This window comes from Choloepus didactylus, chromosome 27 (genome assembly GCF_015220235.1).
Source record: "Choloepus didactylus isolate mChoDid1 chromosome 27, mChoDid1.pri, whole genome shotgun sequence".
NCBI classification, from domain to species: domain Eukaryota; kingdom Metazoa; phylum Chordata; class Mammalia; order Pilosa; family Megalonychidae; genus Choloepus; species Choloepus didactylus.
Window position 1 is genome coordinate 14,603,951 of NC_051333.1, and position 27,399 is coordinate 14,631,349.

At 60.7% G+C, this 27,399-nt stretch overlaps 1 protein-coding gene across 4 annotated transcripts; it reads right to left on the reverse strand.

Annotated features, from left to right (window-relative positions):
- Nucleotides 1-554: 554 nt before the first annotated feature.
- On the reverse strand, nt 555-26,708 carry LTBP4 (latent transforming growth factor beta binding protein 4). 4 transcript variants are annotated; one of them, XM_037819674.1, is made up of 33 exons: nt 26,535-26,708; nt 24,720-24,778; nt 24,457-24,547; nt 23,917-24,029; nt 18,940-19,131; nt 18,518-18,765; nt 18,339-18,441; nt 17,976-18,050; nt 17,763-17,885; nt 17,088-17,252; nt 16,199-16,348; nt 15,974-16,081; nt 15,236-15,367; nt 15,016-15,141; nt 14,189-14,314; nt 13,477-13,719; nt 12,919-13,044; nt 12,711-12,830; nt 11,695-11,823; nt 11,365-11,490; nt 10,823-10,945; nt 10,461-10,592; nt 8,976-9,107; nt 8,776-8,901; nt 7,702-7,848; nt 6,099-6,365; nt 5,754-5,825; nt 5,314-5,442; nt 4,947-5,093; nt 3,716-3,868; nt 2,384-2,755; nt 1,613-1,765; nt 589-945 (listed from the first exon to the last, which is right to left on the reverse strand). In XM_037819674.1, exons 1-33 carry the CDS (start codon nt 26,684-26,686, stop codon nt 791-793), a joined length of 4,815 nt encoding a protein of 1,604 aa, XP_037675602.1. In that variant the 5' UTR covers nt 26,687-26,708; the 3' UTR covers nt 589-790. The 4 variants fall into 4 exon arrangements, with proteins under 4 accessions (XP_037675600.1, XP_037675599.1, XP_037675602.1 ...); XM_037819672.1 differs by lacking the exons at nt 23,917-24,029; nt 24,457-24,547; nt 24,720-24,778; nt 26,535-26,708 and adding an exon at nt 22,454-22,739 and having other exon boundaries at nt 555-730; nt 891-945; XM_037819671.1 differs by lacking the exons at nt 23,917-24,029; nt 24,457-24,547; nt 24,720-24,778; nt 26,535-26,708 and adding an exon at nt 22,454-22,740 and having other exon boundaries at nt 555-730; nt 891-945; nt 15,974-16,348.
- Nucleotides 26,709-27,399: the final 691 nt, after the last annotated feature.

Genomic DNA, 27,399 nt, shown 5'->3' on the forward strand with positions numbered 1-27,399 from the left:
ACCCACCGGGACTGCCAGCCTCCTTTTGTCCACAGCCAAATCCCAGCGAGGCCCAGGGCCACAGAGGCTCCTGCCCCATGCCCCCACCCCCAGTGCTGCCCTTTGTCCCAGGCTGGTTTATGCCTTCTTTGGGAATTAGGTGGAAATGTGGGGTCCCCTCCAGCTGAGCCAGGAGGGAGCACTCCCCAGCAGAGTCTGGCTCCTTTGCATCCCTTCCGGGAGCCCCATCCAGGGGAAGGGGAAACTCCAGGATGATTTATGGGAAGGGTCAGTAGTATGAAAATTCCAGGGGTGAGATCTCTATGGAGATTAGAGAGATGATGAAACAGAGAGACAAGGCCAAGGAAAAGAGACAGTCCCAGAGACAGAGACAGAGACAGAGAGACAGACAGAGAGAAAGAAATAGGGAGGGACAAAAAAAGACCAAGCGACAGAGATAGGGAGATTAAGAGACAGGCACAGTCATCTGAGATGGGCAGGAGATGTAATTTAGGGCTCAAAGAACAACCTCTTGGGTCAGTCTTTGAGAAATACAGACAGACCGAGGCAAAAGGTACAAAATAGCTGTTTTTTTTAATTGAAAATTTTATAAAAAGGAATGTGAAGGGGACCGTGGACTGGGTCCGGGCCCGCAGCAGCGGTGGCAGGGCTGGGGGTAGCAGGGGCAGTGAGGGGCATCCCTCCTTCCACCGGTCCGTGCATCCCTCGTCTTCCCACCGGTCCGGTATCCCTGTGTGCATGCGGGGAGGGTGTCGGCGGCGGGACCCCGCAGGCGTGCGGTGAGCTGGGCTCAGGCCCGGGGCCGGGCGGGCGCGCAGTGGTGCGGCTGGTGCGTGGGCGCAAATCCCGGGCGGCAGAGGCAGCGGAAGGAGCCATCGGTGTTAACACACCGCGCGTTGACGCAGAGCGGGGACGCCTCCTCAGCTTCGTCACACTCGTTGATGTCTGGGGAAGGGGCACAGGGGTCGCGGCTCAGGGCCTGCTTACGGCCTTGGGGTGGAAGGATTGTGGGTGCGGCCCCTCCCGCTTGACCCATCTGCTGGCTTTGTCAGCCTGGACCCGTGGCTTAACCTCTCTGTGCCTCAGCTTCCTGCTCTGGTAGAGCCTGTGTCACTGGGTTGGTGTTAGGAAAATCATGCTGATGAAGTTGATAATGATATCAGCTGTATAGCAGACATTTTTCTCATAAACCTGGGAGGTAGGTACTGTTATCACATTTTACAAATGCACCAACTGAGGCCCAGAGTGGGAAATCCCCTTGCCCAAGGTCACACAGCAAGTGCACACTCTACCCAAAGTCCTGGATTGTAATCACTGTGCTCTGCCACTGTCTAAAATAGGTGGGAAGACAAGAAGATGAAGCAAATTGTTCCAGGTAGCGCTGGAAATCCCACCTGCAGGATTCTACCCTTCTGTCCTGCTTCAGGGCCCAGCCCCAGGTCAAGCCCTGCCTGCTGGGTGCTCTGACCCGGCCGCCTTCAGGCAAGCCCCCCTGCTGTGCAGCAGGTGCACCTCTGGGCAGGGTGCCCCACCCCCCGACCCTGAATAAGCCCCGCCCCCGGCCAAGGCCCGCCTCTCCCCGCTCAGGATGGCCCCAGGCCCCGCCCCTCACCGACGCAGGCCATGCGGGTCGTGTCCAGGCGGTAGCCATCGAAGCAGTCGCAGGTGAAGCCCTCGGGGACGCGCACGCAGCGGCCGTGGGCGCAGCCGTCCAGGATCCCGCACTCCTCCGCCTCCAGCCCCTCGTAGGACTCAGCCAGGGCGCCTGCGGAGAATGCGGGGTCTCGGTGGCTTGGGGTTCCCGCCTTCCCGCCCCTTCCCCCGACGGTGGCGGACCCCTGGCTCCGTGGGTCTCCTTCTAAGGGCCCGCTCCGGGCTGAGGGGGGCGCTGTGGAGCCAGGAGGGTCACCCACGCCGCTCCCCTCTTCCCCGCCCCAGCTCTCCGTGGCTCCACGTCGCTCCCCACTCCCCGCCTCCCGGGTCTTCCTCTCAGACTTTGGCCTCCTCTCTGGCTCATCCCTCTTTTTTCTCTCCATCTGCCTCTCTCTCTCTCCTTATCCCTGGTTCTCCCCATATCTCCCCTTATCTCCATTTTCCGTCTCTAACTCGTTTCCTTTCTGCTCCACTCTTTCTGCCTCTATGTCCCTCCGTCTGTCTCTTCCGGTTTCTGTCCGTGTGTTGGGGTCTGCCCTCTGACTGACTTCGTGACGCCACTCCCTGTTGGTCTCTGACTGGTTTCCCGCCCCTATCCCCGTCTCTTTCTTTGTGGGTCTTCACCTCTGCTCCCGGTCGCCACTCTGCGACTGTACCTGTTTCCCCATCTGGGACCCTGCCTCTCCTCCTCGCTTCTCTCCCTCTCCCTCTCCCCGCACACCGCCCTCACCAGTATAGCCTCCAGCTTCAGGCACCTCCTCGGGCTCGGGGAAGGACCCTCGGGTATCACGGGTCCGATAACGCCAGCTGGCGCCCGGGCCGGGAGCCTCAGGCTCCCCGTAGGGGCCGCCATCATCCTCGAAGTCGGGCATGTCGAAGGGTGGGGTCCGGTAGGGGGCCTCCCGGCGGGCGAAGGGCCCCGGGGGCGGGGGGTAAGGGTCGTAGGGTAGCACAGGAGGTGGGTACAACTCGGGCCCGTAGGGGAGGCCCTGGTAAGGTGGGCCGAGGTCTGGACCATACTCATAGGGGAGTCCAAAGCCGCCCGGCCGCGGGGGGCCATATGCGGGGGGCCGCAGCACGTTGCACAGGGCCTCGAAGTCATCTGTAAGCAGAAGCCAAGAAAGAATCAGCTCTCACTTCCCTCGGCCTCCACCGTCCACGCCCGTCCTCTCGGGAGGGGAGCCCAGAGGAGAGGGGCAGGGAAGGCCTTGGGCAGCAGCATCTGGGGGTGAAAGGGCTGGGACTGGAGGGCCAGGCCCAATCCGGGTTTTCTGGAGCCAGGATGGAGGGGCTGAGACTGGGATTCCAAGGTGCTGGGCAAGGGGAACTGAAGCTAAGGAATCAAGGTCCAAGGTGCTGGGGTCTGGGGGATCCCGGGGAACTAAGACTAGGGGCCTAAAGAAATAGGATGGATGTTTCACGGACCAGGGCTAGGGAAGACCAGGAGACCAGGTGTCTGGGTGCAGGGGTGGGGGTCTGTGCACCTGGGACTTGGTGATCCAAGGACCCAGGCTTGGGGTTTTTGGGGCAGGAGCTGGAAATTCCCCAGGGCTGAGGATTGGGGGTCTCTGGGGCTGGGACTCGGGGGTTTCAAGGGCCAAGGTGTGGGAATCTCTGGGGCTGTGTGTCGGGGTCTTGGGCACCTGAATGTGGTGTCCACCGGCTAGGACTTGGAGGTGTGCGGGGCTACGATCGGATAGTCTGCGGGGCCAGGATGGGGGAATCTGAGCAACTGATATTTTAGGTTTAAGAGTCCAGGATTAGGGAATCTCATGGGTTGTGTCTTGGGGTTTTAGAGCCTGGGAGTTGAGATTCTGAGAGACCTGACACTGGGGGCCTGTGGGGTTGGAACTGCAGGATCTGCAGAGTCTGGCCTTGGGGTTTCTGTGGGTGAGACTTGGAGGTCTTTGGGATGTGACTTGTGGTTTAAGGAACCAAGATTTAGGGATGGGCTGGGACATGGGGGTCTGAGGACCGAGTGTGGGGGGATCTGGGAGTCTGAGGCCCTGAACATGGAGTCCAAGAGGCAGGGCCTCTGAGGACGGCTGGGTGGCGGCAATACCTGAGTCCTGGGCAGGGCAGAGAGCACAGTCCATGCCCCAGGCCTCGCCGTACAGGCAGCAGCACTCCGTGTAGGTGGCCTGGCGGTCAAGCCGAGGGCGACTACACACAAGGTCAGCCCCCACTTCCTGCCAGCACACTCCCAGATTGTCATCTGAAGGCGGAGACAGCAGGAATCAGGGTGGGCCTGGCTCGTGTGCAGGCCCTCCTCACTGCCCAGGCCCCTCCCCTGCTGGAGTGGCCCAGCCACGCCCTGCCATCACCAAATGCTTCTCATCAGCTGTGATGTGACTCCCAGAAGCTCTCTGAGGGACCTCCAGAGGTCTGGACCGGGTTCTGGATTTAGGACAGGGCCTGAGCTGGCATGAGGCTGGCACACAGGGGAGAGGGCGGAAGAAAGGGCCCAGTGGCTGGGAGAGAGGGTCTGGTGGGGTTCTACCCACGCATAGCTCTGGAGGGCTGTGTGACCCCAGTGTGGGGGGATAATTGTAGGAAGAGGAAGAGGGAGGAGAAGGGAGTTCAGGTCAGTGGACAGAGAACGATGGAGACACCGAGAGAGAGAGAGAGAGAGAGAGAGGGAGAGAGTCAGAGAGATGGACAGAGGCCCAGGGAGAGAGGGAGAGTCAGAGAGAAAAAGAAAGAAAGGACCCAAAGAAATACAGGCAAACACATCTAGAATCAGAGACTCAAAGAACCAGAAAGACAAAGATGCAGAGACAGCAAGAAACAGACCTAGATAAAGACAAAGAGAGACCTTGAGAGAGTCAGAAACTCAGAGAAAATCTAAAGACATAAACCCACAGAGGTGGAGAGAGACAGAGACCCAGAGAAACACAGAGAAACAATAGCAGGTAGCACTTATTTAGCACTTAGTAAGACCAGGCCCCATTCTAAATCCTTGAAAATATAATTCCTCACAGTCACTCTATAAGGTAGGGACTATTGTCACCCAATGTGCACAAAGGGGTCCGGGAGGGCATAAACACCGGGCACGTGTTCACACGGCCAGTAAGTGGCAGGCTGCCTCTCCAGCCTTCATCTTTACCCACTAGGCCATCTCGCCTCGCAGTGAGCCACTGAGGCAGAGCCCAGGTGGGACCGGAGAAGGCGGGGCCGGAGAGAGGCGTGGCCCTGGCGAGGGGCGTGGCCTTCGAGAAGAGGCGGCCTGGTGCGGGCGTGAGGCGGGGCTAAGGAAGGAGCGAGGCGGGGCCGGGGGTAGGGGGCGGGGCTACCGAGGCTCTGGCTCTCGTTGGAGACGCAGCGGCGCCGCGAGCCGTCGAGCACGAGCGGGGGCTCGCAGGTGCAGTGATAAGAGCCCACGGTGTTGACGCAGAGGCCGCCTTCGCATGCTGGCTCCTCGTCCGCGCACTCGTCATTATCTGGAGAGGCAGGGAGGGGGCTGTTAGGAGGCAGCCCCCCTCTTCACCTCCCTTCCCTTCCCATTTTCCTCCCTGCGCGTTGGCAGAGTGATGGATGGAGCCTAGACTCCAGGAGGGACTTCCCGCTGGTGGTGGCAGTGTTGCAGAGAGAGGCTGGCGTGGGGCGTGGCCGAGGGCTGGGGAGAGCCCTGGGGGAGGACGGCGGAAGTGGGGCTCGTACCAATGCACTCCAGCCGCTGGGTGTGGTAGTAGTAACCGTTGCTGCAGTAGCACGAGTAGCCCGGGGCCGTGTTCACACAAACGCCGCTCTTGCACACCTGGTCTCGGAAGAGCTGGCACTCGTCCACGTCTGCGAGAAGGGTGGTCAGAGGCATGCCCCCCACCCGGAGAAATGGGGGCACGGCAGGGTGTGGGGCCGGCTGGATTGGAGGAGTGGGACGGGGCAGGGCATGACCAGGGAAGAGAGAGGCAGAAAGATGGGGAAAGATGGAGATGGGGAGACAGAGACAGAGAGACTGGGGGGCGGGGGTGAGGTTCAGAGAAACAGGGTGAGAGACAGAGATACAGAAAACAGAAAGAGACCAAGACAGAAGGAGACAGAGTGAGACCTGAGCTGGGCTTGGGGACTGAGGGTAATTGGGGACCAAAGTCTGGCCTCACCTCTCCGGAGGCCTGGGTCTCCGCTGGGCGCCAGGTAACCCCGGCCATGGGGGCACAACGACTGGTACTCAGCTGTGCACAGAGACAAGGCTGAGCCCAGCTCAGATCCCTGTGTCCCAGCCCACGCCCACCTGTCTCAGTGCTTACCTGTGTCCCCTGCCCCCCTGCCAGGCAGCTCACTCTTGCCCTTGCAGCACCAGAACCTCCGCCACAGATCCAAATGTGCCCCCTGTCCTAGCCCGAGGCCCACCAATCTTGGAGCCCACCCCGGCCGCATGCCCACCAGTTTCTACCCAAACCCTCAGCCCTCTGTCCATCCGACAGCCCGGGTCCACCCAGACCCACCTGTCTCAGTGCTTGGGCACTGCTGGATGCGGCAGCCACTGCCCCAGCCCTCGCCCACAGTGCAGCAGCACTCCTGCCACGTCACGTTGCGCGCCAGGATGTTGTCACATGCATCCGGGGCCGCTGTGTCAAAGTAGCACTCCCGACGCCCGCTGCCCACAGGGCCCTGCCTAGGCACGCTGGGCCGGCCGGGTGGGGGTGGTGGGGGCGGCCTGGCCGGCAGACCCGGGCTGGCAGGCACCTGGGGCTGCAAACCTGGGAATATGCCTGGGGAGACAAGGAGCCTTAGCCCAGGGTGGGCTGACCCCCTGGACCCCCCAGGTTATAGATGGGGAGATGGAGGCCCAGAAACACCTGGCTGGTAGAGGCAGAACCCGGTTCTGGGTCCCATACCTCTCTCCCCAACTCCACACCTCTTGGCCGTCTGTCCCTGTCTCTCTTTCCCCAACTCTCACTTCATTTCTAAGTCTCTTGCTTCCCCACTTGGCATATTCCCAGGTATCTTGCCCATTACTGCAGATTCAGTTCCAGGGAGGGGAGGGGGTCCCTGGAGTCCTGGATGCCCCCCTGGGTGTTTTCTGGGTTGTCACACCCAGCGGGTCCTAAACTGGTCTCAGAGTCTTTACCCCAAAACCTAGGCCTCATCTTGGACACTCCTACCCAACCCTGGCCTGTCCATTGGGCCTCTTGAGCGTCTCTCCCCCCCACCCTCTCCTTCCTCCACTACTACCCCTGCCATAGTCCAGTCCCATCCTCTTCTGCCCAGGGATCTGCTCCAGCCTCCTCCCTAGGATCCCAGCCCACACTGTCACCCTCCTGTTCTATAGCACCAGAAGGAGGGTGCCAAATCTGATTATACCCAACCCAGCTCTAAACCCTTCCATGGCACCACAGGGCCCTCATGTAAAATCTACCCTCCTGACCCTGGGAAGTTTCTGTCTGATCTGGCCGCTGTCCCCTTCTCCAGCTTCATCTCTCCCCACTCCTTCACTTGCTCTCTAAATCATGCCCCTTTGTACTTATTTCAGTTCCTCTCGCCTTGCCCGGCCTTTGCCCTTCCTCACTGACTGTGCCTGGCTCATTTCTGTGCACCCTGCTTCCCTCAGTTCAGACATCCCCTCCTACAGGGAGTCCTCCCTAACCCTCCTCTCAGGCTGGGACAGGCACCTCTTCTGGATTGCCACAACCTTCCTCTGGGGATTCCATCATGGCCCTGTTACCTATGGCCTGTGCTTCCTCCATCCCAGCCCCAAGTACTCTCAGCTCTCAGTACATAGCGCTATCTCTGTCTACTCTACTGGATTATGAGCCCCTTGGGGTCTTTCCTGGGCACTAATATGTCCCTAGTACCCAGAAGAGGGCTGCACCCAGCAAATGCCCTGACAACAGTTGTTGAATGAAGGAATCTGAACGAGTCAAAGACAGGACAGTTCTCCTGATGCCAAGTCCCACTGTTCAGGTGAACCCATGTGTTCTGAGGTTTTTTGGTTGTTTTTAAAACAGTAACATTTAACTGATGGCAGACGTCCACAACAGGGATGGTGAAACTATGATTTTCCGGTGGGGCCAGCAGCCATCAGTTAAACAGACACAACAGCCTCACCAGCAGAAGTCTGTGGGGGAACACAGCGTCCAGTCATCGGGTCAAATTCCTCAGGGCTGGTGGGACAGACACAGAGGAAGGAGCCTTCAGCGTTCTCACACAGGGCAGCTCCACATACCCCCTGTAGTGTTTCGCATTCATTCACATCTGTGACAGGAGACAACAGGGGAGGAATCAAGGTTTCTAAATTTCAGTAATTTCAAAAGCCTAAGAATCTGAGCTTTCACACATAACAGGTATTTTTTTTTTTAATGGCCCAGACCCCATCATCTTCTTTTCTTCTGGTGATACACCCTGAATTTCCTTGGGGAACTTCTGCTCCTCTATTTTCCTCCCATGTGTTTTGAGTAGGGCTAAATCTGCTCCCAGGATGGGCACAAGTCCCAGGTATGGCCAGTCAGATATACTTCTTTGGCTTCATGACTGGTTCAGAGATAGACAATCATCAAGCTGGACAAATCAGAGCCAGTGCTCTGCTAGACTTTTGCTAGAAATCCTGAAAGAGTCTCCCTCTTTGGCAACAGGGAGGCCAAGTTGAGGAATTTCACCCAGAGGTGCTGGGGCCATCTTTGTCATTGTGGAAAGAGCGTCTGCCTGAAAATAAATCCAATAGAGGAAAATAGAGCTGAGAAATGGAGACAGAGACAGCTTTGTTTCAATTCCTGGATCCAATTAGGTCTGAAGTTCAAATATATCCCAGGACTTGGCAGTTTTCATTCCTTTGGTGTTTGCATTTGTTCCAACGGAGAGAATGTATACCTAAGATTCACGCATTTTACTGTATGTAAATTGTATCTCAAAAGAAAATTTGTGTAAATGCAAACTGAACTCTCATTAACAATATATGCATTATTTAGGGGGAAGTGCACCGATGCCTGCAACTTAAATCTATAAACAAAATCAGACTGATTAATGAATAGCTATATGGCCGAAGCAAGTACAGTAAAATGATAATAATAGTATCTAAGTAACGGGTATGCAGGCGATCAGTCCACACTTCTTTCAATTTGCCTAAAGAACACCCTCCCTGCCCTCTGGTCCTACCCCAACCCCACCCTCCCCCAGACCCCGTACCCACGCAGTGACGCCCGTCCCGCGCCCCCTCGTAGCCCTGGTCACAGAGGCACTGGAAGGAGCCCGGCAGGTTCTGGCACACGGCGTGGGCCCCGCAGAAGGAGCGGTTTCGGCATTCGTCCACATCTGCAACCACCAGACAGTCAGGCTGCTGCTGGGCCCTCTCGTCTCCCCTCGCCCACAGCCCGCTGGGCACCCACCCTGACATCCACCCCCCGGCGTGGGCTGATAGCCAGGGTCGCAGGCCGGCGTGCAGAGGTAGGAGCCAGGGGTGTTCTCACAGCGCTGGGCCCCACAAATCGCAGGGCCGTATTCTTGGCACTCGTCCACGTCTGCAGGAGAGTGGGGAAAGGATGGGGCAGTGGGGTCACAGGGCTAGATTCACATGTTTCTGATGCTGCTTCCAGATCCTGTGACTGAAAAGTCTCTAGGAATCTGGTGTTCTAGGAATCGGAGCTTGTAAAGAGCCACAAGTATTAGCCCAAACATAGTCCCACCTCCAGGCCTTTGCTACCAATGTTCCCTCTGCCAGGACAACTTCAGCTCTCTGTGCAGCTCCCTCCCTCACCTCATTAGGTCACATCCTCCCAGCACACCACCACCAGGCCCCCTGTCATCTCTGTCCACTTATCATGCTTACTTTTTCTTCTACATAATGTTGACCTGTTTATTAGTATGCCAACTGTAGCCCCCACTAGAATGTCGGCTCCGTGTGGTTAGGGACATTTGTTTGACTCATCTCCCATTGCACTCCCAGCGCCTGGCACACAGTAGGTGTTTAGTGAATTCTTGTGGCAGTTAAGGAATGAAGTCCCATGAAACTAGGCTTCTGTGAGTCGGGTCTGGCAACCAGAGAGCGGAATGCAGCCCACAGTTGTTTTGTTTCATGTGTTCCACAAAAATGCTGACCCCCACACCATTAGCCCAAGTCTTAGATTAGCGCCAGCCTCCTGGATGGATGGGTGCCCTGCTGGAGGCGGGCGGGCGCAGGTTAGGGGAAGGGGGCAGTGGAAAATGAGGGGGAGTGGAAGGGGCGGTCCTGAAGGCAGAGCCAGGATTGGAAGGGGCGGAGCCTACATGTTTTGAAGGGCTGGAGATGTCTGTGGAATGGAAAGGGCAGAGTCTGGAGACATGAGTGGAACTTGGAAGGGTGGAATGTAAACGGGTAGGAGGTCGGTGCTTGGAGAAACCTCTGGGGATTTTGCACTGGGATGGGGGCTAGAGTTGGGCCTTGGAGGGACAGCTGGTAGTAGGAAGTAGGAAAGGGGGAATGGGGAGAAGGCAAGTCCAGGCAGGTTAGAAAGAGAAGGACCCTGAAGAGGGAGAAACTGGCAGTTGTAACCCATAGAGGAGAATGGAAGGGGAGGGGCCTACCAGCTCTTACTGTTAAGAGGTGTTTTACTGGGGTACAGCTTAAAAGTGGACTGGGCCAAGCTGCAGAGGGGCCTGGTCTGCTTCTGGAAGCGAGGCTTGGCCTGGTTCCTGATGGGAGTGCCCCCGCCACCCCAAGCAAATACAAGGACTCAATGGGGGCTTATTTCACCGGAGATACAGAGAGAAGGGATACAGGTGCCGCAGGTCGGGGCCCTTTCTCCTCCCCGAAGGCTGGGATGCAGCGCACCCCGCGTGGTCCCCATAGGGACAGACCTCGGCTACCTGTCGTGGGATTGGGGGCATATTCTCACCATCACAGGTGCCCTCGGGGCCCACGTGGTAGCCAGGGTCGCAGTCGCGGACACAGCGGTAGGAGCCAGGGGAGTTCTCACAGCGCTGGGACCCGCAAAGCGCCGGGCCTCGCTCGCGGCATTCGTCCACGTCTGAGGGACAGGCAGGGCCGTCGAGGGAGTGTGAGCGGGGGGCGGGAGAGGCAGAGGGAACGTGCGGGGGTCAGAGAAGAGTCACGGGGCGGGGGAGGCAGAGGAGGGGAGATGGGGAAGCAGTGGGAACAAGAAAGGGAGGAAGCAGCGGAGGGGAAACAGGCGCGAGGGAAGAGGGGCAATGGGGGAAGCAGAGTGGGCACGGCCCAGGCCGGGGCGGGGCCTCTCACCGAGGCAGGAGGCGAGGTCTGGGCCAGCGCGGAGCCCCGGAGGACAGACGCACTCGAAGGAGCCGTCGGTGTTGGTACAGGTGCCGCTCTGGCAAAGGTCCTCCTCGCTGCACTCGTCCACATCTGCGAGGCAGGGAAGACTGCGTGGGAAACACGGACCCCACCTCCCTCCTCCTCTGCTTATCATTGCAGGCCACACCCCTCCACCGCCCTTGCCCCGCCCCTCCTGGCTCCGGGGTCTTTAACGCCCTCCCCTACCGACCTTAGACTCGGCCCTTCCCTGCAAGCCCAGCCCCTCCGACGGGCTTAGGCGCCGCCCTTTCCAATCACTGCCCAACTACCCAGACTCCGCCCTTTCCCCTCCGATACCCGCGCCTCCCTGGTGGACGCCAGGCGGATCCTGCAAGTCCCGTCCCCAGGATGCGGGAAGATCCCGCCAAAAATTTAAGACTCCCCATTCCGCCCTCTTCTCCTTGCCCCGCCTCTTCCTGGTACGGTACGAGCTCGCTCTTTCTCTGTCCAGGCCCATCCCGGGTACCAACCAAGGCAGGAAGCTCCGCGGGGCCCGAGCCGGTAGCCAGGGGCACAGGTACAGGCATAGGAGCCGTCGGTGTTGAGGCACTCGCCGTGGGGGAAGCAAAAGTCGCCCTCCAGGCATTCGTTCACGTCTAGGGTAAGTGAAAGAGAGCGCTGCGGGTTTACCGGATCCGCCCCTCGAGTCCTAAGCCCCGCCCCAAGGCCCCACCCCAGGTGGCCGGTTTCTAAGCTCCACCCACAGCCCCTGAGTCCCGAAGTCTTCCTCTCCCGCAGGCTTTGCCTAGGAACCCGGGCCCGCTCCCGGGCTCTCCAGCCCCGCTCCCCACCCTGCCCACCTGCGCAGGGTCCCGGCCGACCCGGCGGAGACCGGTAGCCCGGCGCGCAGCTGCAGCGGAAGGAGCCGTCGGTGTTAGTGCAATGGCCGTGGGGGCCGCAGGGGGCCCCCAAGCTGCATTCGTCCACATCTGTGGGAGCCGGGATTTCAGAAGGGGTAGGGGTCAGGGGATACTCCGAATGGATCCCCTTAGGGCACTGAGGTCTGGGGGAAGTAGTGGGAAGTCTCTTGGAGTGGAGGTAGGGTGAGGCAGAAGTAGGGGAGACTCAGGTTCCCTGGTTCTGGGGGTCCTGTGCGTCCGGGTTTCTGGGAACTTCCTGTGCCAGGATTCTGGGGTCAGGGGAAAGGACTCTGGATTGGGGCAGAGGTCAGAAATTAATTAGGTTAAAAGGTCAAGTATTATAGTTCAGGACCATTGGATGGGATTCCAGAGAATCCGGTCAGTATCAGTGCCTGCCATCTAGGTCAGTGAGGGTTAGGAGTTACAGTCAGGTTCCAGAATTCTGCCTTAAGTCAGGGATAAGGGTCAAGTTCTGAGGTCAGAGATCATGAACCCAGTCAGGCTCCCGGAAAAAGGCTCTGAGCCAGGCAGGGGCTGTGAAAGGGAGTATGGGAGAGACAGGATCAGAAGCCCCAGAGTAAGGGGTTGTGGTAAGAGTTATGGTCAGGGGTCATGATTAGGGTCAAATGTCACAGTCAAGTTTGGGGTCAAAGGTCACATTCAGGGCCAGGAGACAGCCAGGGTCAAGAGGGTCCCAATTGCTGTAAGGGTTGGGGTCAAGGGTTATAAGATGGGTCATGATAGGGTCAGCTGTCACAGTCATGTTCCGGGTTCATGGGTTACAGAGTCAGGAGTCACATTTAGGGTTAGGTGACACTATTAGGATCTGGGGGTCAAAATGTAACCAAGCTCCAGGTCAGCAGGTTATGGGCCAGGTCAAGGCTATGGTCCAGGTCAGGGGCTGCTGTCAGGGTCAAGGGTTATCATACAGGCCAGGGGCTGGGGTCTGGTCTCACCAATGCACTGGGCATGGTGCAGGTGGTGGCCAGCAGGACAGGCCCGGCACTGGAAGGAGCCAGGTGAGTTCACACATTCCTGCCCGGGACAGGCCAGGTGGTTCTCACACTCATCCACATCTGGGAGGCAGGGGAGAGGGTGACTTTGAAGGAGCGGTCCAGCGCCCCCCTCACCCATGCACACTCCTCCCTCCCTCCCCGGCCTCACCCTCGCACTCGGAGCCGGCGGCGTTGGGTTGGAAGCCCGTGGGGCAGACGCACTGGAAGCTGCCTTCTGTGTTCTCACACCGGCCGTAGGCGCAGGGCGGGGGGCTACCGGCACACTCATCCACATCTGGGGCAGGGAGGGCCAACAGGGCTGAGGGAGGGGCCTGAGCCCACCTCCATTACCCAGCAATCCAGTCTGGAACCAGCTTCCTGGACTTTGCCCATGCTGCTCCCCTCCTCCCAGGAGGACAATCCTCTCCCTTATTCCCCCAGTGAATCGTCTCCCCAGCTGCCAGAGGGAGCAATGGCACCACATCCTCCATGTTGCCTTCCCTGCCTTGGAGTTGTCCCCTCCTCAGGGTCCCCACAAGCTCCCAAAAAGGGAGGAGCAATGGGGAGCACTCTCATATTTTGGAGAAAGGGGAGAAGACTCTGGAATCAGACACCATCCTCTTAGTACCCCCATCATTGAGCCTCATCTCTCCACCTGTCTGACACCCCCCCCCCCCATAATGCCTCTCTCCGGTCCCCATAGCTGGGTTGGACTCAGCACCCTCACCTTGGCAGGGGGCCCCGGGCCTTCGGGAGCGGAAGCCCGCAGGGCAGGCACAGTGAAAGGAGCCAGCTGTGTTGTCGCAGCGGCCTGGCCCACAGGGCGGGGGATCCTGGGCGCACTCATCCACATCCTCCTCACACGCCGAGCCCCGGAAGCCAGCCGGGCACACACAGCGGAAAGAGCCAGGCAGGTTCTCGCAGACCCCTCGACCACAGAGGCCCGGGCTCTGGATGCACTCGTCCACATCTGCGCGGGACAAGGGGCCCTTAAGACCCCCAGGCTCTACTCTGCCTCTTTGACCTCCATCACTTTGTCTTGTCAACCACCCTTCTCTCACCCCATCCCCCATCACTCTGCTCTCCAGCCACCATAACTCTGCCTTGTCAAGCCTATTAAGCTGCCTTTCTGGTAGCATCCGCTGGCATCACTCTCCTTCTCCATGGCTCAGCCTCCCCTTTTCCAACTTGACTCAGCATCTCCATCTCCCTCCCTCTGCTTCTGTATCCGCCCTGACTCAGCGTCTCTGTTGCCCATCCCTTGGCCTCTCCATCCCCATCGCACCCCGTCTCTCCAGTCCCCCCAGAAGGCTGGTGCTCAGAGCTTGGTCTCCGTCTCCCAGCAGTCGCCTCCCTTTGCCTGGTTGCTCAGTCTCTCCATCCCTCAGCACTGCCGCTCTCCCCACAACCCCTCCCCTGTGCCCCTCCCTGGCCCTCACCCTGGCAGCTGGCTTCATGAGGCGCAGCCTGGTACCCGGCGGGGCACACGCACAGGAAGCTGCCTGGTGTGTTCTCGCAGCGCCCGCGGTCACACGGCGGCGGCACGCGGTGGCACTCGTCCACGTCTGCGGGCACAAGCCGGGCGTCTGGGACCGGGGCAGACACTCCCCGGAGAGACGTCGGGGAGGCCAGGGGCGGGGCCAGGCTGGGGCAGGGGCCAAAGGCGGTGAGGGGGGCTCGGGAGCTGGGAGGACTACGGCGAAGGCGGGGCTTGAGCCCGGAGGGCAGAGCCGAAGGTGGAAGCCAGGGGCGGGGCCGGCGCGGGGAGGGGAGGAGCAGGGCTGGAGACCGGCCAGGGGAGGGGCGGCGAGGGGCACCGTAAGAGGGGGCAAATTGGAGAGGGCAGGGTCAGGGCAAGGGCGAGAAGGGCAGATTTGGGACTTGGCAAAGGGAAGGCAGGAACCGGGCTAGAGAGGGAAGGGGCGGCTTGGGGACCCGGCAGTGGTGGGGCAGGAGGGCGGGAGTTAATCTGGGATAAGGGGGCGGGGCAGAGTCGGGACACGGTCTGGGCAGGAAGCGGGGCAGTAACAGGGCAGAAACAGAGCCCCGAAGGGAAGGCCAGTTTGGGGGTGAAGCAGTAGTGGGGTCTAGTGGTGGGGAGCGCAGGAGCTGATTGCGGGGCGGGGCGGGGCCGGGGACGAGGGTAAGGCAGTAGTAGGGCCAAGGGGCCGCGTCCGTGTGGGAGGGAGGGATCTGAGGCGGAGGCCGCGGGGAGCTGGACTGGGGCTGGGACCCGGCCTGGAGCGGGGCGGGCCGGGCTTCTCACCCAGGCACTCCGTGGCCCGCGGGCTCGCTTGGAAGCCCGGGCTGCACACGCAGCGGAAGCTACCCGGAGTGTTCTCGCAGCGCCCGGGAGCACAGGGCGGGGGCACTCGGCGACATTCGTCCATGTCTGAGGGGCATGGTGTGGGCTGGTCACGGGGTGACCCGGGCAGAACCCACCCCACCCCACCCTCGCCTCCGTCTGCCCCCTCCGCCCGGCTCACCGACGCAGTGGGTGCCCTGAGGGCTGAGCCGAAAGCCGGAGTCGCAAGCGCAGGTGTAGCCACTGGGTCGGGGGATGCATCGTCCGGAGCCGCAGACCTGGGGATTGCGCTGACACACGCCCGCGGGGGGACCTGGGGGGTCCATTCAGCCAGCGTTCCCCCATCCTGAATCCTCTGTCTCTTTCATCCCAGTACAATCCTCTCAGATCCTCTGCCTAAAACACCTTCGTGATGCCCTCTTCTCAAGCCAAATCTTCCACCTCTGATGCACTCTCCTTTATCACCCAACTTTCTCATTAGATCTTCTGCCTGAATCCACCCATAATGCCCTCCAAGGCCTTCTCCATCTTTAAATGTTTTGCTCTCCAACCCTCTGCTCGAGATACTTTCCTGGTACCCTCCGTGAAGATAATTATTTAACATGAACTAAGCAGTTAACTTTAAAGCCATCTATCTCATTGACTCCTCACAATGATCCCCATTTTATAGATGAGAAAACTGAGGCCTGGCAGGTTAAATGACTTGCCCAATTGACAGAGAACTTGAACCTTCTGACTCCAGTTCCTCTTCTAACCACCATCCAGCCCTTCAAACCTTTATCTCTTCCCATTTACTTCTTAATCCTCTACCTGTGACATCCCTATTTGTTCTGCGCTTGAATTGTCACCATGGAGCCTCTTTCCCCAGTGTCCATGCCTGTAATGCCCCCATTGACGTCCTGGATTCCCTTTACTGTACCTGATTCAGGGATCTCAGGACCAGGTCGGGCAGGGATGCTGGGCAAGGGGAGCTCAGGGCGGGGCCGGGGCTCAGGCCGGGGCTCTGGGCGATGGGTGGGCAGAAAGCCTGGTAAGGAAGTGGGATCAGCGATTTGGGTGACCCTGCTCCTTTCTCTCCTCCTTTCCATATGGGGCTGGGGCAGCCCCTTGGAGACAGCACCCCCTCCTTGAGGAGCCAGCTCACCTGCAAAAGGCCGAGAGGTGGCAGGCGGGGGACGATGCTGACTGAGGGACACTCGCGGTGGCTCCTGGGCCAAGGGTCTGGTGTTGTAGCGGAGATCGGAAGCTGAGTAATGGTAGCCAGGGCCAGCTGGACAGATCTCCCGAAAACCCTCTGAAAACAAAGAGGAAAGGGAGGGACAAGGCAGAGAGAGGTGGAGACAGCAAGGGGGGAATAAGAGAGGAAGGGGCATCTAGGAGCAGGGCCCTAGCTGGGCCAGGGCTTGGCCTGGGAATGTGTCAGGGGTTTGGGTTGGATGATGGCTTGGGGTGGGGACCTGGCCAGAGAATGGGACATCTCAGAGGCTAGGGGGAGAGGGGGCAAGGATGCTTTTCCCTCTTCAGGATGGTGCCAGGAACAGAGGTTGAGGGTGGGGTGGGGTCTGGTTTGGGGTCCCTCAGAGACTGGGTTGGAGGCCAGGAAACAGCTCCATTGGGGGGTTTGGTTTTAGGCAGAAGCTAGATTACTAGGGAGACATCTTGCAGAACAGAAGGGCTGCACCTGGAGCAGCACCTGGGCAGAGCTGAGACTGAAGGCACTGTCTTGGGAGCTGGGGACATCCTGAAACCTTGGGGACAGGGTTGGGCAGGCAGCATGTCCCAGGGGCTAGGAGTGGCCAAGGATGAGGCTGGCTCTCAGAGGATACAGCCTAACTTAAGGGTGATGAGTCTCAGGGGTGGGTGTGAACAGGGATGGGGGCGGGGCCCTGGGCGGAGTCCAGTCTGCGGCTGGCGGGTCTCAGAGGTTGGAAGCGTGGACAAGGCTTGCGGGAAGCGTGCCTCAGGGTCTGGGGGCGGGGCCTAGACTGTGCCCAGAGTGCTTCTCTCGTAGAGCTGGGCCCGGAGGAGCTCACCTGAGCCAAAGGGTGGGCAGAGTTGGCAGCCCCGGCCCCAGGCCTTGCCCACGCGGCTACAGCAGCAGATCTGTTTGGTGATATTGCGCAGGATGGGCAGCGAGCAGCCGCCGTCGCGCAGCACGCGGAAGCAGGGCCCCTTTGCCTCTGAGATCACGTGCTGGGCTGCGGGAGGGAGAGAAACCGCTCAGGATGAGGTGGGGATGGGGTTAGGAGTGCGGTGGGACTCAGAGAGTGCTCCCAAGGAGGGTGTGGTAGGTGAGGGGGCATTGGGAGGAGTCTGAGAGGGTCTGAGGGAGAGCTGAGGGGTCTGGAGGTCTGAGAAGGGTTTGGGGCATGAGGAGGGTCTGAGGACCTGAGGGGGTCTGCGAGGGTGTGCGGGGCAAATGAGAGCGTCTGAGAGGGAGCTGAGATTCTGAAGAAAGCCTGGTGGTCGAGGGAAGTGGAGGGTTTGGGGGGGCTTCTGAGAGCACCTGAAAAAAGTCTGGGAATCTGAAAAGGTCTATGAACTTAAAGATTTGAAGGGTTCTTAGAAGGTTTGAAGAAGGTCCAGGGAGTCTGAGGAATTCTGAGGGAGATCTACGAGTGACCAAGGGGGACTTGGGATGCTCTGGGTGGGGTCTGGGGGCAGGGCAGGTGGGAGATGCAACCCCGGCCCCCCTCCCAGTGGCTCACAGATGCAGCTGCTGCGGGACGAATCCAGTAGGAAGCCGCCAGGACACACGCACGTGTACCCACCGCGCGTGTTCGCGCACTCCCCATGCTGGCAGCGCCCGCCTGTCGCGCATTCATCCACATCTGTAAGGGACAGAGAGGTGACGGCGGAGTCGGGGACCCAGGCCCGCCAGCCCCGCCCTCTGCCTCCCTCCCACCCCTGCACCCTCTCACCTTCGCAAGACCCATTAACCCTTTCGAAGCCGGTTGGACACGGTCTATCCCGGGCGCCCACTCGGTCGGAGTTCGCTGTGGACAGAGGAGGGGAGTGGGGCCCAGGGCGGGTGGGCGGAACAAGAATGGATTGGGACGAGAGGGATTGAAGGATGCTGGGTGTGGCTTGAGTGACGGGTTAGTTTAGGTTGGAGGTCTGAGAGGGACAATGTGGGAGATTCCAGAAGTGCATGGGTGGGACCAAAGACAGGTGGGCGTGGCTAGAACTTGGGAACGCAATTTATCTCTGGGCTGGGGACCCGGAGAGGCGGGAATGCTACCCTTCCCCAGCTCCGAGCACCTCCGGGACGTCCTGGGGCTTACCCAGGTGCTCTGAGCACGGCTGACAGTCATGAACGCCCCAGGCCAAGCCGGCCCCCCCGCAGCAGACCTCCTGCGTCCGAAGCCCGGGCAGCGGGGACGCGCACTGCAGGGAAGTATTGGGTGAGCGCGCCCCCGCGCGATGGCATGCTCCAGGCCCCTCCCCACCCGCCTCCTCTCACTTCGCCTCGGCGCAGTTCCTGAAAGCAGTAACCGTAGCCCGAGGCGTCCGTGTAGCGCTCATCCCGGGGCCCGCTCTGGGCCAGCACCGTGTAGGGCGCTGCCGCCTCCGCCCGCGCCGCTGCCTGAGCTCGCGCCACCGCCTCGGCGTCCGGCTCTTCCCAAGGTCCGGACACACGCTCCACCTGGTGCACCACCACCGACGCCTCCTGCGGGTGCTCCACGTGGACGCTCACCATAGACGCCACGCCTGCGGACGCACGACCGGGTCAGGGGCGTCTACGCAGGTTCTTAAGGACTGGGACTAGGAATGGGGTGAAGGGCGAACGGGTAAGGGTACTCAAGGGAAAGGCGAGAAAGATGGAAGCCAGAGGCGAGGTGTGGATAAAGGGGTCACAGAGGTCTCCGGCCGCACTCTGCTCACCGTGCTCGTCGTCGCGGTGATTGGTCAGTGGCATGGTGTACACCGAGCGGGTGAGGCCCGGCATGGCCGGGGCCGGGGGCCGCGCCCCCGAGGAGTGCAGCTGGCAGAACTTGCCCGCGAAGTCCGGCGGACAGAGGCAGCGGTCGGGCTTCACGCACACGCCGCCGTTGTGACAAATCAAGGGACACAGGACTGGGGGGAGGAGCGGCAACACTCAGGGTCGGCACCCCTGGGACCAGCGGACCCAAGCTAGCTCAGTCGTTCGGCGACATCGCCCTCTGGGAATCACTCGGTTCTAGGTCGCTCCGCCCAGCTGGGTGTTGAGACCCTGTCTCAACCCTGGCCATGTGCATGGCCCCGCCCAGCAGCGCAGCCTATAGCCCCACCCACGGGGTGGGATGGCCACGCCCCTGGCTCGCCACTCACTTGCGTGTGGCCCCACCCCCGCTCTCTGGTTCGGCAGATTCCACTTTCTGGCTAAATTCGCGGCGTTCCAGTCCAGTCCAGACAGTGCTGACCCCGCCCATTGACTCGGCCCCGCCCACTCTAACTCGGTTTCCTTTAGCACGTACCCCACCCTAACAGGATCCTTTCCTGCTCCAGTCCCGCCTACTCAGCCCTGGTCCCCTCCATTGACTCAAACCACATTTTAGCCACCCCCGGGCACCACTTCTTCTCTCCTCCCCAACTCTGTCTCCTTAGCATTCTAGGCCGGCCCATACCCCTTCTTGGCGGGATGCACCCGGTTCCAGCTCCGCCTACCGGCTGTACGCCTCCTCTTGGCTCCGCCCATATTACCTTCAACTTCCACGCACAGGATTTTAAGCCCCGCCTATCAAGTCTTCTAACGTGCTGCTTTTAGCCCCGCCCGTTTCCTGTTCCTCGCGCTGATTTGCCCCAGTCCATTCGCTTACGCCCCTCCCACCCCACCTCCCGACTTTCCAGGCATCCTAGCCCCGCCCATTTCCCCTCCAGCTCCGGCTCCGGAGTTCCAGCCCCTTCTTTTTGCCTCTGGGGCGGGGCAAACAGCGGGAACGAGCCTCCTTTCCCCTCTGCGCGCCCTCGCTGGGCCCCAGGCCACCTCTGGGCGGGGCCCTGCCAGCTGTGCGGCGGGGTAAACAAAGAGAAGGGTGCGGCGGGGGCAGGGCGGCGGCTCCAAATTCCGGACCCTTGGGGAGTCCCGGACCCGTCAAGCCAAAGGAGGCTGGACGTGTCCTGTGAGGGCACCCCCTCCCCTCTCTGTCTCCCGGGGCCGCCAAGAACAGCTGGAGACAGCTGTGCGGAGGGGAAGGAGGAAGCAGGCGGCCGAGGCTGTCCAGGGAGGCGTGTGTGGGACTCCCAGCCACAATTGGAGAGAGAAAAGCATGGGGAGAGCCCCCTCAAATTAGAAGGGGAAGGTGGCTGGAGTCCTGGGAGGAGATGAGCTGCAAAAAGGCTGGCACTGTGGGGTTCAAGGTTTCTGGATAGGAGAAGGAAACTGAGGTACCCTTTCAGCAGGAGTCCTCTGAAACATTTTGGGAGGAGTTATCTAGAAAATACAGGACTCTAAGGCCTTCTAGAGGGATGGTCAATTTGAGGGTGCTGAGAACAGGATTTAGATGGAGAAGTGGGAGTACTTGTCACCCCAGCACATGGGAAACTCATGGCTGGGAAGACCCTAGGTTCCTGAGATGCTCCTGCCCTACCTCCATCCCCAGATATGGGATTTGGGGCCCAAATCTTTTGACTATTGGTTGCCTGGGGGGAGGCAAGCATGGTTTTTGGAGTCGCTTTGGAGAATCAGCTGATGGACACCAACTCTGAGGTCCTCTGAAGAGAGATGGGATCAGAAGTTGCTGGGAAGGGGGTCAGCCTGGAAGAGCAGGACTTGGAGAATCAGGAAACCAGGAATCTCTGATGACAATAGGGTAGGTTCAGTGGGAATTTAAGAAAATAGGAGTCTTTTGTGAGAAAATAATTCAAGTGGGAAGTGGAGTTACCACTAATATAGGACTCAATCTGGAGTTTTTCTGGAAAGTGGGGAGGGGTAGCTGAGGGACAGAACTACCAGAATATGGAGTTCTCTAGTGAGGGGCATGGTTTGGGGGCATGGCGTACCTTAGAAGAATGGGAGGGAAAATGCTGGAGAAGCTGGTCTCTGGAGTGTTTACAGGGATGGGGAGGGGGCTTAGGGGTCTGGAGATAGAGGCTCTGGGGTCCTCTAGATAGAGGAGTTAGGCCAGGACTCCAGGTGCTCCAATGGGAGTCCTTAGTTGAGTGGCAAGGCCTAGGAGAGGCTTAACCATGAATCAAGATTCCAAATTGGATGAGGTCTCTGCATGGGGTGGTGGGAAACCATCCAGGCTTGGGGACATTACCCAGCCTCCAGGGGCACTTCTCTGTGTGCTATTGGCCTGAATGCAGGCCCCCAGAGTAGCTCCCTGGTGGTGCCCACACCCGGGGCCAGCCCCTAGACTGGCAGGGCCAACTCCATGCTCCAAGCCCCTGGAGGAATGGAGAGCTGAGGACACTGGAGTCCTGCGGAGGTCAGCCCCCCTTCACATGCCCCTCCTTGCACTTCCAGGGGCCTGGCACACGCCTGGGCACGGCGCCTGGCACGGGCGCTTTGGGGCTGGGCCGGGAGGGAGTGAAGAAAGGAGAGAGGAAGGGGCGGAGAGAGGGAGTGGCAGTGGGCCGGGCTCAGGCGGGAGATGAGCTCACGCCGGCCCGGGCTGGGCTGGCTGGGGGCCAGGCTGGGCGAATTCTCGGCGCCAGGGGCTCCCACTCCCCACTGCGGAGGGCCTGGAAGGTGGGAGCAGGGAGGCCCCGACCCCGGAGAAACTGTCTTCCCCTGAGCCTTGGTGCCAACAGGTGGCGCGCCCTCCCCACCTCACCTGAACCCTCGGGTGCTCCCCATCTCCAGCGTTGCGTGGCGCGCACCCTGCTCCTGGCTTCTCCGCCCCCAGAGGGCGCCCCTTCCCCCAGGCCTCCTATCTAGATTTCCCTCGCACGTGGGATCCCTGCAACACAGGGGCCTGCAGAGACCTCCCTTTCTGGGTGCTTTACTTCTCGAGATAACTTTCCTCAACTCAGTCTTCCTCCTGACACGCACTCCCATCCTAGACTTCCCTAAATCCTCCCACCCAAAGTTCCCAGAAACTGAGACCCCACCCACGCACCCCCCCGCATCGCTGAAACTCTCTCTCTTGGTCCCCAGAGACCCCTTATTTACAATATCAAAATTTGGGCTCCCTTCTCAAATGCTCCCAGGCCCCTCATTTCGGGGATCCTCCACCTTAACTTTAAGGCATGAAAGTAGACCCCAATCCCCTCACATAGGACGCCGCAGGTCTCAGAGAACCCTCTTTACTTGCAAAAAAACCCACAAAACCCACCCCACAAACCGGGAATTTGGGGGTCCCCTTCGCCAAATACCCCAGGGATCTCTCCGTTCTCCTGGATATGGAGTTCCCAGTTCCCCAGAGATCCTCCTCCCCCAGGACTCCCTCCCTCGGGACCACCTCCCCGCACTCACAGGCGCGGAAGCCGGGTCCCCCCGGTGCCGCCCCGCCGGGCGCGCCGCTGTCCACGCTGGTGGCGTTGCGGGGCGCGCAGGTCGGGGTACAGCGGGAGCCGGTGGGCCCGTGGACGCAGTGCAGGCCGCACACGGCGGGGGTGAAGCGCACGCGGAGGCGCTCTCGGGGCCGGCCCAGCCCGGGCTGCGACCCGAGCAGCGCCAGCAGCACCAATAGCGACAGCCAGAGCAGCCGCGCGCCGCCCGCCATGGCTTGTAGCGCCGCGCTCCGCCGCGCCGCCGCCCCAGCCCGCCCGAGGGGCCCGGCCGCGCCCGCCCGCCCGCGGGGGAGGGCGGCCGCGCCTCCTCTCAGGCCCCCCCTCCCCACCACTCCCTCCCCGGCGGCCGCGCGGGGGCGCGTGGGGCTGGGCGCGCAGCCAGAGGCGCGCAGGCTGGGCGCTAGACTAGCAGGGGGGAGGGGGCGCCCCCTCTGTCCTCGCCTGCTAGCACCAACAAGTGAATGGGGCCCGCAGGGGAGCGGCGAGGAAGGGAACAGGTGGGGGCGGACGGGTTTCCCCTAGACAGAGCTAAATTCATAAAGAGGAAAGAGTCGTGGGGGCCTCATTTGGGGAGGTGGCCAAAGGATGACCCTCTGCCCTGGGCGCAGAGAACGGGGGCTTCATCTGGGTAGGAGGCACATCTAAGGGGGCAGGAGAAGTGTAGGTGAATCTGGGCACACGAAGGAATTGAGGGTCCGGATCCTGGGCAGAAGGCTGGCGTGCCGGTGGAGGGCACATCTGAAAAGACAGTCACATCTGGCCAAGATCCACCCCCAACACCTGGTGGGAAAAGTCAGAATGGACTGAGTGAAGCAGTGAATTGAGGCTGTGGGTGGGGGTCCTCACATCTGGACCGAGCCCCACATCTGGAAGACTTTAGGGAGGAGGGGACACATCTGGGCTGAAGGCCACAGCCGGAGGGGGACTTTTGAGGGTGGTTGAGACTAGGGTGTTCTAGCCCCGGGGGGGGGGGGTCGGGGAATAGGGGGGTGGGAGTGCCCAGCGGGAGGAGGGCAGGGGGGAGGGTACAGGAGAGCAGGAGGAGGCCTTTGGTCCCAGCCGTCCCCTAATCTTGAGCGTTCGGTGCCCGGGCAGGCGCCAACCCGCACAATCGCTTTTGTTGTCTGGGCTGGTTGGGCCGCGCTCTCCGCGGGGCCAGCGCCCCCCTCTTCGGCCGCGGGTGGCCAGGACGCCTGGCTTCCCGGCCCCACCCCCGCGGGTCAGTGCCTCTGGCCGGCGTCTGGTCCTGTCCTGGGCTCACCTCTCACGGCCGGACGCCGGGGTCCCTGGAGGGGGCCGCGTCCTGAGGGGGGGGCTGAGCTACAATGAGGGGCGGGTAGGCGGCGGCTGGACCGTGGGAACCAGACGGCTTTATCTGGCCCGGAACCCCCCGCCCCCGGGCGGAGGAAGGGCGGATGTTCTTACCCCGGGCCTGGCCGGCGGGGACGCGCTGTGGTGGGGGCCTCCTTCTCAGCAGTGCCCGGGGCCCCGGCCCGCGCGGCCGCCGTCGCCTCAGCAGAGCTCGGGCCTCCTGCAGCCTGGGTGGGAGGGGGCGGAGAAGGCGCTGTCACAGCGGTTAGGAAACCCGCGCTGGAAGGGGCCTCAGACGCCGGGAGAAGGTCTCTGAGTAGCGGCTCTGCACCCTCCCCTTCCCAACCCCTTACCGAGACCCGGTCCTGAGCGAGCTTCAGACGCTTGGAGAGAAACAAAGACCCGCGGGAGAAACAGAGATTAAGAGACAGAGAGGAAAAGGGTGAGAGAGAGGAGAGAGTAGACGGAGGTGCAGATGAGACAGAGCAGCAAAGAACAAGAGGAAGGGTAATAGGACAGAGGAGGAGAGAGAGAGAGAGAGAACATGGGTGAGGAGACAGGAGATCCAGGGAGCAGACAGAAAAAGGTGTGCTGGGAAAAGGTGGGACAGTTAGGAGCTCCCCAGGATCTGGTGGGGCAGGGTGGCACACTCACGTCAGTTGCTGCCAGTTAAGGGACACCTGTCTCTTCCTCACGCTGGGGCTGGGCAGCGTTTTTGGCAGACAGCTCTGGACCCTGCAGGAGACTTTGGAGACAATCAGACGCTAAGTGTTTGTGTAGGGTGGGGGAGAGGGTGAGCACCTCTCTCGACCCAATGTGTCCAGCTATCCAGCTAGGAGGGATGGGGAAGGGAGCCCTCAGTCACTCGGATACTACCCCTTTCACCCCCTATGCATGTCCCACTAGGAAGAACCCACCTCTGATGCAGCGACTCCTCCCGGACGTTCGGCCTGAGCAGCAGCGACAAGCAGGGAGGCTATGGTTAGAGGGGTGGAGGTCACACAAGCAACTAGTGCCCAGGAATTCCCAAAAGGGTGTTACTGGGGGGAGGGGGGAACCCAAAATTAGGCCTGAGGGGGTTGAAAATAGCTGTGACACTATCTTGAGGCACTTCTCTTGGGGCCTCAGTTTCCCATCGGGCAACGGGAGGCAAACTGGTTTAGACTCTCCAAGGGTGAAAGTCACAGCAACTCCTATTTGGGGGAGTGGGTTTTAGAGGTAAGGTTTTATTGGAAAAAAATAATTTCACAGGGGATTTCTAAGGGCAGTTCCAGGCTGGGAGTGTCTGGGAATCTAGGACCCCGCCCCTCCCGGCGCTTCCCTGTCCTGGACTCCACCGCCATCCCGTGCATGACCAGCAGGTGACGCCATTTCCACAGGGCTCAGCGGCTGGGATGGGAGGTCTCCCTTTTGACTGTGGGTCCAGCAGGGTGCTGAGGTGGAAATGGGTGCAGTAGGAGCCACGGCCCGGGACTGGGAGTCCCGAGGCCTGAGTTCTAGCTCATTCCCGCCCTTCCACGTTGTATGTCCTGGTGCCAGCGTTTCCTAGTCTCTGGGCCTCAGTTCCCCCTGCCCAGGAGGACAGGGTTTCGTTTCAGCGCCCAAAGGGTCTCAGATTCTGGGTGGCAGAGCTTCCAGCTCGGGCGCAAGTGTTTCCCGACCAAGGGTCCCCCAGACAAGTCCATGATTCCCAGGCTGAGGGGGGCAAGGAGCGAAGCCATTCGTGCAAGCCCCGAGAGAAGGGCAATGGGGGTGGGTTGGAGGCGCTGCGAAGGGGACGTTCGATACATAGGACCCTTCCAGTTGGGTGGAGCCCAGTGGGGGAAGAGGCCGCTCCGGTGGGAGCCTCCGGACCCCCGATCCTGCCGTCTACCCTCCCGCCTTCTCCCGGGGTTAACCCCTTCCCGGCTCCGCCCCCGACGCGGCTCGAGTTACTAAACGCATTCGCAGAGACCCAGGCGGGAGCTGAGCCCGGGGCCTTTGTAACGGAGCGCGCGGCCGCGGGGCGGGGGTGGGGGTGCGGGGCAGGCTGTTTCTATCTCGTCACCCGCAGGCTGGAGGGGAGCTGTAACCCCCAAATCTATAGGCAACCCTGGAATCTCTCGCTGCGAAATCACTGGTACCTCACTCAATTCTGAAGTCCCGTAATTGTAGGAAAATCTGAGGAACGCCCCCCCCCCAATTCCCCACAAGTCCCTCCTCATCAACTCCAGACTCCACGTTTTCCCAACACCTTTGAAAAATCCAACAGCCCCTTTTGATTAATCCAGGCGCCCCCGAACCCTAGAAAACCAGGACATCTCAACACCTATTCACAAAGTTCCCTCATAAACCTCCCCATACCCTTCTTCCTATAACATCCAAGAAACTGGGGGAACACTTTCCCAGCTCAAGGGCCCCACCCATCTCTCGAGCATCCTAGAAGAATTCAAAGCCCTATACCCACATAAACTTCCCCTAATAAACTTCCAATTTCCCTGGAGTCTTAACCATCTCCACCACACCGGAGGGGAATTCTTCCCTTAGTATTTTAGTTCGCCCCAGATTCTAACCCCTACAAAATAGGGGGGTGGGGTGGGGGTGTCTATAAATCTGGGAGTCCTGACCCTTTCACCCTCACATCTAAGCAGTGGGCTCGTATTCCCCTAAATCCGAAAGTCCTGGTCCTCCGGGACCACCAGATTTATGGGATGGAGCAGACCCAAGGAAGAGGGGGCCACAGCGGGGCTTACCCGGCCAGGCGGCCCGGGATCACCGCGACCTTGACGGCCTGGTTGGGGCTGGGGCCGGGGCTCGCTGCGGAGGCGGCGGCGGCGGCTGCGAGGAGCAGCAGCAGGAGCGACGGTAGGAGGGGGCGGCGGCCGCCGAGGCCAGGCCGCCGCATCGTGTCAGGCGCCGCGTCCCCCTCCAGGCCCACGGTCTGTCCAGCAGGTCGGGCTCAGCGCCGCCCGCCCCTGGGTGTCCGCCCCCGCCAGAGGCAGACTCACTTTCTCCATCGCCTAAGCCACCGGCTGCGAACTTCCAGCCAACCAGAGCCCGGCGCCGCCAGGGGGCGCTCCCCTTGCAGCCAATCGGGAGGCCGCAGGGGAGGGGCTGGAGGGACAGGTGCGGGGAGGGGTCGCCGGGGAGGGGCCTTGCGTTCTCCAAGCTGTGTGGGGAAGTCAGGAGTCCGGGTACTGAGTGACCGCTCGTGAATCCGAGGCCCCCAACTAACTGGGAGTGCTGGGGCCGCTCCCGCGACTGGGAAGGAGGCGGATGAGATGGGCAGGGTCCCCCAGGCTAGCCTCGGGCTCGCAGGACTCATCCCTCCATCCACAGTTATGGGAGAATTCGATCAGAATTTGTTTCCTGGTTATTGTGGATGCTGGAAGCCCCCACGGGTGCCCACTCCCCACACGAGACATTCAGGATTCTGGGAACGGGAAGCGAATTTGCACTGGGCCCCACGCCCGACCCCTGAGAGTCCCGAACCCACATTGGACCTTCCCAAAGGATCTGCCCCCTTCTCAAAGCCCTGAAATGCAGGAATTCCAGGCTCACTACTTGAAAAAAGCTTGTTTCTCAGAGGGCTGTAACCCCGCCCTTTGGATGTTCAGA

Bases quoted from the DNA above. Each gene is read 5' to 3' on its own strand.
- LTBP4 (XM_037819671.1), bottom strand. From the start codon at position 22,703: ATGGCGGGCGGCGCGCGGCTGCTCTGGCTGTCGCTATTGGTGCTGCTG. The intron at 6,366-7,701 runs GTGAGGCTGTTG...TTGTCTCCCCAG, and splicing joins TCCCCCACAGACTTCTGCTG to GCATATTCCCAGGTTTGCAG. The intron at 3,869-4,946 runs GTAGCCCCGCCC...CTCCGCCTTCAG, and splicing joins CAACGAGAGCCAGAGCCTCG to ATGACAATCTGGGAGTGTGC.